Below are 10,890 nucleotides of genomic sequence, written 5' to 3'. Positions count from 1 at the left end.
GGAATGGAAGGTGAACGCTGGTGCACAGCTTCTCAGCAAGCCCTTGTAGATCCAAAACACTGGTTGTGTGTAAGTTCTGCGCCAGCAGGGAGGGGGACGCCGGCTGGGCGGTTTTGAAAGTCGGGAAGCCTAGTTTAGGCTCACTCCTTTGAGGTGTACTGAATTAATAATCATAAGTGCACTGAATTAATAATCACAGTCCCATCTGATTAGCTGAAAGGGCGAGGGAGGGCATTTGCATCACCTAGTAAATCCAGTTGTGCGCAACGCTAGGGACGAAGCTGCTTCGCGTTCTGAGGCGCGTGGCTCGGCGCGGCCGCCGTAGGGCGGGTGGAGTACGGTGGCCGCAGAGCGACGGCGACGGGCTCGGCCGGCCGGCGCGGGGCCGCCATGGGCAACCTGTTCGGCCGCAAGAAGCAGAGCCGGGTCACCGAACAAGACAGGGCCATCCTGGTGAGAGGCCGATGGCGGGCGGGGGGCCGGGCCCCGTGGGGGAAACTGAGGCTGGGAGGGGAGCGGGCCGCGCTTCCGGTTCCATCGCGCGCCCAGCTGCAGACACCTGGACCGGCCTCGGCTCGGCCCGGAAAGACCTGGATTGTGGCTAGGGGCTGAGCGCCGATCAGTGAGAGAAGGTGCCAGGAAGGAAGCCTGTGGCCTTGGCCTTGGCACCCCAAGCCGTAAGTTATTGAAAGTTCCTAGAAAAGCCCCCAGATAAAGATCCCGTGGGCGTGGCTGTCACTAAAAGTCTCAGTGTGATTCTTACTGGAAAAGGGTGCTGTCCCCCATCTCTGCAGCCTCTGTGTGAGCAGGAAGCCACCGAGACACTCGTGTCTCAGGGCACATGCCCCCATTTCTAAGTAGAACTGTCAGAGGTGGGTCCTGCGGACAGGACACACCTTGTCTGCCCCTCCGTGGAATCGGGGGCTCAGGGCACCACTGTCAAGCGCACATCTGAACAGTCCCAGAGCGCCAGGCACCAGGAAGGAAAAAGCCTAGCTCCAGCTGCTGCTGCCACCATCTGACCTGCTCAGATTGCTTGGTCTTCAGAGGCACAGCCTGGCCATCCTGCAGCTCCATTGGGTTCCCCTGTCTCCCCAGGCAAGAAGCCTGATGCTTTGTAAACAGCGGGCAGAAATACCCACTCCGAGAAGAGGATGGGTAGCCTAGCTCGCGGTCTCCAAACTGAAGGTGGAAATAGTGGGCACTTTCTATCATGGAGCCAGTGCCCACTGTGGGGCAGACCCTGTAGAGGTCACTGGGTGAAGATGGGAGACCTGGAAGCACGCCCACTCTCAGACACACACATTCACATAACACACGCTCATATATCTTCACAAACTCCCGCGCGCATGCACGCACACACTCTCACACAAACACACACACAGAATGCACTAGCAGAGCTCCCAGCTAGCCTGCTCGACCAGGTAACCTAGAGTCTATAGTGAATGGTTTCTCACTAACCCTGAAAGGTGCCCATGGCCGTCACTTAAAATGGACTGCCTCAGGGTGTCATTCTGTGTGTGACATGTGCCCAGAGCCTGCACCTGTTCACCATAGAAATGGCCCGAGTCGGAGGACTGAGCACACTGGGCTAGTGGCAGTGCTTCCACTGTGGGGCACACAGTTGGGGGTGGGGAGGCAGAGGATGGCAGGCAGCTTCAGAGCCTTTGTTACTCCAGCAGTGGTGGCGCACGCCTTTAATCCCAGCACTTGGGAGGCAGAGGCAGGCAGATTTCTGAGTTTGAGGCCAGCCTGGTCTACAGAGTGAGTTCCATGACAGCCAGGGCTAAACAGAGAAACCCTGTCTCAAAAAAACAAGCAAACAAACAAACCAGATTCTTTGTTACATTTGGACCTTCCAGGGCCTGGTGGCCGTGCCAGTGACCTACAGAGCTCTCAGGTCACAGCCCCTTTCTCCTGTGACTGAGTAGAGTGAAAGTCTCCTCCTTGGCACAATGGGCCTTGGCTTGGGGCATGCCAGTTGCAACTGCATTGTAAGGCTGGAGATGTTTCTGAACGTTGCTCCATATCCTTTGAGTGGCAGAGGTTCGACGGGGTTGCCTGGCCCTTCCTGAGCACGCTGGGACACATCAGCCTGGTAAAAGCCTGGCAGAAGCCTGGCAGAAGGACCCACTGACCAGCCTGCGCGCTTTCTCTCTCCCCAGCAACTGAAGCAACAAAGGGACAAGCTGAGGCAGTACCAGAAGAGGGTCACGCAGCAGCTGGAGAGGGAGCGGGCTCTGGCCAGGCAGCTGCTGCGGGATGGCAGGAAAGAGTAAGGGCACTTCCTTCCGGGGCTAGCCCGGGGTGGGGGTGGGGGGATGGAGGCTAGCCCCGGGGTGGGGGGTGGGGGGATGGAGGCTAGCCGGGGGTGGGGGTGGGGGGGTGGGCAGCACGGTAGGGGGCTAGCATGGGGGGAGGTGCTTCCCTGGGGCTGAGCCTGGGCAGACACAGTGGCTTTCTCCTGCAGACGGGCCAAGCTGCTGCTCAAGAAGAAGAGGTACCGGGAGCAACTGCTTGATCGGACAGAAAACCAGATCAGCAGCCTGGAAGCCATGGTAGGCAGGGCAGGGAGCCTTTGCTGGAAATCCAAGTGCTTGGGGAAGGGTGGGGGGCAACCCAGGGTAGGAGGTGGGAACAGGTCAGGCTGGTGAGGGTTGAGCACACATCTCCCAGCGCTGGGGTAAGAGCTGCCTGGTTTGCCCTGCTGGCTGGAGCCACTGAAAGGCGGTCAGCACCCTTTGAATGTCCTGCAGCATGGTCTCAGTAAATCTCGCCTGCCACAGCAGAGACCAGGAAGGGTAGGACTTTCCTTCCAGTGACAGAAGCCTGTCATCCGGCTGGTCCAGAGCCAAGCACCAGCCTTGCTGACCCCTGGCTGCTGCTTTCAGGTCCAGAGCATCGAGTTCACACAGATCGAGATGAAGGTGATGGAGGGGCTTCAGGTGGGGAATGAATGTCTGAATAAGATGCACCAGGTAGGTCCTCGTGGGGCCTGGTGGGCGGTGGGGCACAGCTGCAGGGCCAGGTCGGAGGGGGAGTTTGTGTCAGACCAGGGCCTGAGTCTAGCTGGATTGGGGGACGTGCCAGTGCCTGGCAGGGACCAGTGGGACTGGAGGGAGGTGTGGCACAGCACGACCTTTGAGCAGGGTTCACTGGTGCGGAGTGCCAGGGAGTGCCTACCTCCCCTCAGAGCTCAGGAAGAACACTGAGGTGAGTGGACTGGTCCTGAGCTGCCTTCTGTTAGTGTCTGGGGAGCATTGCGTCAGGCCAGCAGAGAACTGTACTGACGATAGACAAAGGAAGTCTAGATGCCACCCAGGAAGGATTTCCAGTTTTGACCTGTTTTACCTCAATTGTCGGGGTTGTTCTGGGTCTGGGAAGGTCTGGGCAATGGAAGACAGGTCGGGCTCAATGCCAAGGGCGGGCCCACTTCCCTGGCTTGCTGAAGGAGAGGCAGGATGAGGGCGTGGCCTTGCTGCGGGCATGGCCTTTACCTTGCTGAGCATCTCTGAACCCTCATCATCCCAGGTGATGTCCATAGAGGAAGTGGAGAGGATCCTGGACGAGACCCAGGAGGCAGTGGAGTACCAGCGGGTACGTGTTGCTGGGCACAGGCTCACCCATTGCCAAGTTGCCCCTCGTGTGGCTAGCCACAGCTTCCCGGGGGAACCCAGAGCCCCAGCAGACATGCCCCTCAATACCTCTCCTCCTTCCACAGCAAATTGATGAGCTACTGGCAGGAAGCTTCACCCAGGAGGACGAGGATGCCATCCTGGAGGAGCTGAATGCAATCACTCAGGTACAGGTCCCAGGGCTGTCTGGTCCCTGGGGGATAGGTCCCATGGGCCTCTGCTTGGTAGTGCGTCCTACTGTTGTGTCTCGGCCCAGAGCCCTGTTTTCCCAGTTTCCTTCCTAAGGGATTTTCCTTTGTACTGAAGCCAAGCCTCTTCCACACCCCCTGCCGGCAGTAGAGGGATCTGTGCGAGGAGTGGTTTGGAGGCTGACCGGCAGTTTGCTGCAGGCCTGTGTGTGGACTGAGAGGAAGTGCTGAGCCCGCCCTGCCCAGTCAGCCTGTGCTCTCTTCCCCCTGGTGACTCAGTGGAGACTGGTCACCTCTGCACTCCAGGCCCTTGGGGCTCTGCTGCTGGGCTCTGTAGCTACCACACTGGCCGTAGCCTCTGCTTCCCAAGGTGTCCCTGTGTCCCCAGAGCCACCTGCTGTCCGCAGCTCGGGAAAACTGTCTGGGAAGTTGCTCATTGGGGCCTACGGCTACCTACCTGTTAGAGCCTTATGAGGTGCTGGGAAGACAGGGCACAGGACGACAGAGGTCACCTACGCTCACAGGGCAGGTCTCCATCACAGCCCTCTGGGATACGCGGCCCCCTCAGTGCTTCCTAGCAGAAGCCCTCCTTGCCCCTCCCAGGACTCAGCATACCCTGGGCACCTGCTTCCCCATGGTGCTCTGCAGGCCCTGCCCGTGAACTGACATCCCTGAGAACAGCTCCAGATCCCTGGGGACGCTGAGGACTCTTGGGTAGCTCAGCCCCTGTAGTGGCCTGTCCCCTCTGTAATGGTCATCTGTAAGAACGCTGTAACTTGGGGGAGTGTAGGGCCACTCACCTGAGCAGGACTCTGGCAGCTGCTGCGTCGCTCTGAGAGCAGCTAGTGGGTAGATCCAGCCCTTGAGAGCCAGGGCAGCCTGTGACGGCTCACGCCTCACCTGTGCTTGTTGCAGGAACAAATGGAGTTACCAGAGGTTCCGTCGGAGCCCCTCCCTGACAGAAACCCAGGTATTGTTTCATTTTGTGTGTGGCCACGTTGGTCTAAGGGGTGTACCCAAGTCTCAATACACTGCTCATCACACTGTGCCCACCGGCATCTCCCACAGCACAGTGGGAGGTGTGCCTGTGCCCGGTCAGTCAGCAGAGAGCATGTGCTCAGCCTCTGGTTCGGCCTGGCTTTCCAAGAGCCCTCTCACGAGTGCCAGACCAGCCCACAGAGTCATGATAGCACGTTACCCGTGGGAGAAGGTGTGTCTGCCACTTAGGCCCTGAAGGGCTTCGATCCCTCAGAGCTCACAGCCTTGGCGGAGTGCTGCCCTACACCGTCATGCTCACAGCCCAGAAGCCTCCACACACTCTAGTCAGTGGATTAATGGACACTCAAACTCAGGCTAGCTCCACAGTTCCCGCTGTTCCTTGGTGACTTCTGGGAGCTCCAGGCTCTGCCCCTGGCCTGTAGGTCCATCTGGATTCCTGCTTATAACTCTCATCCCTGCTCTGCATACCCTACCCCTAGCCTCTGGCCTCGGCCTCTGAAAGCTCCGCTCATCATGAACTATTGTTTTTCCACAGAAGCCCCTGCCAAGGCCAGATCCAGGCAGGCAGAGCTGGTGGCGGCTTCATAACCGGGCCTCTCCAGGGACTCATAGGGATTCTCTGAGGACTGGCCCACAGAGCCTTTGGCTGCGAGTCAACCCTGGGGGCTCCTGGACTGGCCAGTGCAGGTGCTGATGGCTGGAGCAGCCGCTTACACGGGCGCTGACATCACGGCACCTCACTGTGCCCCTCGAAGTTCAGTCCGGATGCACCTTTGTCTCTTCCTCCTTGTGGACTAAGTGGACCCTCGACCAGCCAGGCCCAGCTTCAGGCAGCTGTGGACCCCATGGGGGCTGCAGCCCACTACTCCTGGTGCTGTTCTTGTGCTGACCCAGCCCGTGTGATCTGCGCTCTTTTGTGAGGAAGCCCCTCAGACTTCGGGGTCCCTGTGCGCCCTCTCTGTCTCTGCTGCTCCCAGGAGCTGGTGGGGGCTTCAGGTGAGGCGTTCTCACCTTGCCTGGCATCCTGAGAGCCCTCAGTGTTCCTGCAGGCTAGTGGCAGAAACCCTAGCACACTGGCGTTCTCCAGACCTCTTGGAGCATCTTTGGCACCTCAGACTTAAGCCTCTTATGTTGCAGAAGGTAGACCAGGGGCCATCCTGCTGAATGGACAAATCTAGGAGCCTGACTTGGGGGTCTGTCCATAAAAGAAAGACGTGGAAGGTGGTCACAAGACCCTGCTGTAATCGGCGTACCCCATGGAGTCCTGGACACACTAGGCCACCAACCAGGAGGCACAGAGCTCAGAAGTGACCTCCAGAGCACTGCGCTTGTTTGATTGCGGACAATCTCCGGTCCTCGGGTCTTTGAGGAACCAAGGGTCTTATGTACCCTTAGGGCCTCCCAGGAAAGGAGGGCGTCTCTTCCTTAACCCCAAACAGGTCAACCTCAGTATTAAAGTTGACCCCTGCATGGTCTCTGGCCTCTTGGACTTGAGTTTCGTGTCGTGGTTCCCTGCATAGGAGCAGTTTCACATGTGGATTGGAGTGCGGCCTGATCCAACAGAACCACCATGCTAGGCAAAGCCAGGGGCTGGTGGCACACGCTCGGCGGGGAGGGAAGTGTTGGGCTCCCCCCTCAGGCCGGAGAGAGCCTGGGACCTCTAGAAGATAGAAGAGGGCCGAGCTCTGGCCACTTCAAAAGTGCATGCTGTATATTCAACGCACATGGGGCTGGTCGTTAGGGCTGCCGGATCCCAGGCCTAAAGCCATGTTGAGAGAGACTGACTGGTTTGGGGTGCAGTACACCGGGGAAACATCATAGCTGCCAACTGTGTGCAAGTCTCCTCCCTGGAGCTGCCTCCACACAGCCAGGCTGGGTTCATGGCTTCTCAGGAGGCCAGCCACCAAGACCCACAAAATAAGTGTGGACGTGGCTTCCGCAGTGCCTGTGTCCACTCACTTCTGCTGTCGGGATGCTTGAGCGTTTTACCAATGACGCCTGCCCCAAGCCCGTGGCCATGTCCTGCCCTATTGAATGCAGGCCCGGGGTCACCCCCACCCGTAGCCCCTCACTGCTGAGCCTGACAGAGCTGCAGGCAGATCTTCACAGGCCCAGGGGGTCAAGGGTCCATTTAGCTCTCTATTGCGTTTTACCAAGCTGAGTAGAGACAGGCTGTTCACCGGGGATCTGCCCTCATAGGGCCGCCAAGAGGAATAGCTCTCGAGTGTAGATTTCCTTTTCGGGACTAGGTCTCTCTGTGTAGCCTGTGCCGCCCTATGCTGTCTGCTGGCCTCTCAGCTTTCTGAATACTAGGATGACAGATGTACCACTGTACTGACATGGGGGTGGTAGCCCTTGGGTTCTAGCCCTGACTGTGGTCTCTGGCTACCTTTGGGCCTCCTGTTTCATCATGCTCCCGTCAGCCAGTGTGGTTGGTGTAGGACCTATGGCTATTACAAGCTAAGTACAAAGCCTGTGGCAGAGCTGGGGCCTGCCAGTCAGCCTTTGGAGGTGAGCAGAGGTGTCGTGAACAGGGCCACATGGTCGGGTTGGGACATGTAGGTCAAGCACTAGCACGGGGCTCCCTGGGAAGACACCTCAGGCTGTGGCCTAGAGGTCCACACAGGGCAGGAGAGACCTGCTTTATCAGATCAGAAAGATCTGCTGAGATAAAGGCACCTGCGGTAGGAAGAGGGTTCACAGAGGAATGGTGTGTGTGTGTGTGCCCATGTGCATGCAAGTTCCCATCTGGCCCTTGTGCAGAGTACTGGCTCAGTGAAGGCAGATTTGGATCCAAACTCAGAGCATCAGCTGTGGAAGCCTTGGCCCCACGCCTGGGCTCTTTCTCATATGAGATCTTCAGGGCAGAATCCTCAGATATTCCCATCCCTTTGAGTCCAGTACCTTAGTCACCAAAATGAAAGTTCCACATACCCAAGTCTAGCATGGCGACTCACACTTGTAATCCCAACACCAGGGAGGGGGAGACAGGAGAGACACAATTTCCAGGCCAGCTCGGGCTACCCCGTGAGGCCAACCGTCTCGTAGAGTGCGTTCCTAGTTTTCAAGATGGACCCTGGGTTTGAAGCAAGCAGGGACACTGTTGCAGCAAGTGCTGACTCCTGCGACCACTGAGGGCTACTGCCTGACTCTCATTACATTTGCGTGTAGTCCGTGGCACACATATGGAGGCCAGGGAACGAACGCTCAGGGTCCATTCTCTCCACCATGTGGGTCCTGGGATTGAATTCAGGCCTTCAAGCTTGGTGGCAAATCCTCTGTCTGCTGTGGGCTCTACTTCAAAGCCTGTCTTAATGTGTACTGCTGCGTCAGGTGGGTAAGCCCGGGCAGTTCAATGAACATTCTCCTCCATGTTTGTCTCTCATGGTTCTGGAATTTGGGCGTCACAAGTGCCAGCCTCCTGCTATGGCCTTGTAGCCACTGCACCACCTGGCTGGACACCGACCCCTCATGATGGTGGGGTCTCCATGACCTGGTCACCTTTTTCCTTTTTCCTCCCCAGCCTGCAGCTTTTCCTTCTTCTCACCTTCCTGGACCTCTCTGGCCTGGGGGTTGTGGGTTCAGTTTTGAGGGCTACACCCCAGGGCTCAGCTGGTCATCACTTTGCTGATGTTTGCTTTAGCTGCAATGTGTCCCTTTCTCCTCCCCTAGCGTCACCTCTGGGAGGGAGGAAGGGCGTGTTCCACCAGCCAGGGAGACGCGGGCAGTGGGCGTGTTACATGACAGGACTGCAGGCTCATAGGGAAGCTGCCCCTTGGCCCCTTTCCTCCCAGGAGTGGACCTGTCCCCAGGGCTCAGGGTCGGGGACACCTGGGACACCTGCCACTTGGCCGTGCTCCTCATCCGCATTTTCCAACTGTGGCGAGCCCACCGGCCTGGAGGAGAAAGGACTGCGATCCCAGCACATCCTGTCCTCTAGACATCCCTGAGCACCCATGGCACCCAGCCTCCATGGAGGATGCGACCCTCCTGCCGTGTCTTAGTTAGGGTTTCCATTGCTGTGAAGACACACTGTGACCAACGCAACTCTTCTAAGGGAGGTTCAGTCAGGTATCATGGCTCAGAAAGCAGCTAGAAGACTGGCTTTTGGGGCAGCTAGGCAAAGGGTCTCACCCCCACAGGGACACACTTCTTCCCACAAGGCCACACCTCCCAGTAGTGCCACTCCCTGGGCCAAGCATCTTCAAACCACCGCATGCCAGGTACCTGAAGTCACCCACTGTTCTGTCACCCCAGGTTTCCCAAGGATGTTTCTTCCTCACAGTGAGCGAGGGCTCACTGGGCTCCTGGTAGTAGACGGCACTGAAGACATTCAAGTTCTGAGAGTAGCAGCCTCTCAGCAGAGGGGCCAACGGGGCTGGCCACCCCCTGCTCCTGGGCGCTCTGCTGGGGGTGGCGCCTTAGCGCTTTGCCCTGACCTCAAGCCACAGTGAGGTTATGGGGACTCTGTGTGAGTTCAGACACTAAGCCTCAAAACAAACCCAAGCCCCTTAGGTGTCACTCAATTCCCTGGCCTGGTCCCCTCCCCACCCAAAGCAACCCCTAACCTGCTGCTGTAGTTTGGATGTAAAACATCCCCCACAGGGCCAAGGGGATGGCTGGGGTTTAAAGGCCCATGCCAACAAGGTCACTCAGATGACCTGAGTTTGATCCCCTGAAACTGACTCTTCCAAGTGATTCCTTAACCACACACGTACTGTGTGGCGTGCACGGCTGTGGGGCCTCGGGATGAGCTTGCTTGTTGGGGCTGCGAGCCTGACGGGCTCTCCCTCAGCAGGATGGACTGCACTTTCGCAGACCACGAGCCCGCCCTCCTCGTGCCGCTGCCTGTATTTGGTGACAGCAGTAAGAAAAAATAGCTAAGGCAGCCATCTGTGCTCCCGCATGACCGGCTCCTTGCTGTGCATTTCCAGTTATCTGCTGTGGGAAGCAGCTCTTCCTATGGCCGGGCGACATTTCTTTGGTAGACATGCCTGTTGGGTTGTCCGTTGGTGGGACAAGTTTGTTTCTGCACTTGGGTTATTATGAATAAGTTTGAGTGGAGCATCTGCCATGGTTTTTCCTGGTAAGGTGGAGCGTCTGAGAGCTCCGCCTCCCACAGCTGCACCGAGGTGTTTCTCATTCTCCAACCACTCCCTGCGGGAGTGTGTGTGGGTGTGTGTGTGTGTAGTACTCATGGAGGCCAGAGAGGGTGTGGGATCCTCTGAAGCTGGAATTTCAAGTAATTGTCAGCTGCCTGGCGTGGGTGCTGGGAACTGAGTCGTGGTCTTAGCACGGAGCCGTCTCTCAGCCTCACATCCATGTTCTCTCATGTTTAATGATGTGGGAACTTTTCTCATCTCTCGTTTGTGGGAGGTGGAGCTCTCAGATGCCCCATTGTGAGTGTGACCTGGTGCAGCTGCTTGGAAAGTTGTGGGTCCTCGAGGGAATACACACAGGTTTACCACTTACCAGTGAGATGGGACCGCCAGCGGCCATCTGTCATTTTCAGAGGCCAGCCCTGTTCTGGTTGTATTGTAAGGAATCTTAATTCTGGACCAGGGCTGATGGGCTGTGTCTTTAATCCCAGCACTCAGGCTGAGGCAGGGCTGTGAGTTCTAGGATCATTTGGGTGACATAGTGAGACTCTGTCCCAGAAAAACCAACAAATAAATAAAAATAATAAAATAAAATATGTACATAGTCTGGGTATTAGACTTTTATAATTTTGACCCATTCTTTTTTTTTTATGTATTTTTTCAAGACAGGGTTTCTCTGTGTAGCCCTGGCTGTCCTGGAACTCACTCTGTAGACCAGGCTGGCCTTGAACTCAGAAATCCACCTGTCTCTGCCTCCCAAGTGCTGGGATTAAAGGTGTGCGCCACCATCGCCCGGCTTGACCCATTCTTTTTAATGGTTTCTTTGAAGTTCAGGTTTTTAATTTCTTTAACTTTTTACTGCTTCTCTTTGAGTTTCACATCATACAGCCCCGTCCCACTCACCTTCCTCCCTGCGCCTTCCTCTCTGCCCTGGTAATGCCCTCCCCACAAGGAAAATAAAACAAAACT

At 57.0% G+C, this 10,890-nt stretch overlaps 1 protein-coding gene across 1 annotated transcript; it reads left to right on the top strand.

The window, feature by feature from the left end:
* The first annotated feature begins 322 nt into the window (after positions 1-322).
* Chmp6 (charged multivesicular body protein 6) lies at positions 323-6,316 on the top strand. The gene is made up of 8 exons (XM_052196629.1): positions 323-453; positions 2,166-2,275; positions 2,471-2,558; positions 2,892-2,978; positions 3,532-3,597; positions 3,722-3,802; positions 4,739-4,793; positions 5,358-6,316. The coding sequence occupies exons 1-8, from the start codon at positions 391-393 to the stop codon at positions 5,408-5,410; spliced, it is 603 nt and encodes a 200-aa protein (XP_052052589.1). The 5' UTR covers positions 323-390; the 3' UTR covers positions 5,411-6,316.
* Positions 6,317-10,890: the final 4,574 nt, after the last annotated feature.

Source organism: Apodemus sylvaticus, chromosome 10 (assembly GCF_947179515.1).
Source record: "Apodemus sylvaticus chromosome 10, mApoSyl1.1, whole genome shotgun sequence".
In the NCBI taxonomy this organism is placed as follows: Eukaryota; Metazoa; Chordata; class Mammalia; order Rodentia; family Muridae; genus Apodemus; species Apodemus sylvaticus.
The sequence above is the reverse complement of the archived record's forward strand: the minus strand, read 5'-3'. Positions and strand labels throughout refer to the sequence as shown.

Bases quoted from the DNA above. Each gene is read 5' to 3' on its own strand.
- Chmp6 (XM_052196629.1), top strand. From the start codon at position 391: ATGGGCAACCTGTTCGGCCGCAAGAAGCAGAGCCGGGTCACCGAACAA. The intron at 454-2,165 runs GTGAGAGGCCGA...CTCTCTCCCCAG, and splicing joins AACAAGACAGGGCCATCCTG to CAACTGAAGCAACAAAGGGA. The intron at 2,979-3,531 runs GTAGGTCCTCGT...TCATCATCCCAG, and splicing joins GTCTGAATAAGATGCACCAG to GTGATGTCCATAGAGGAAGT.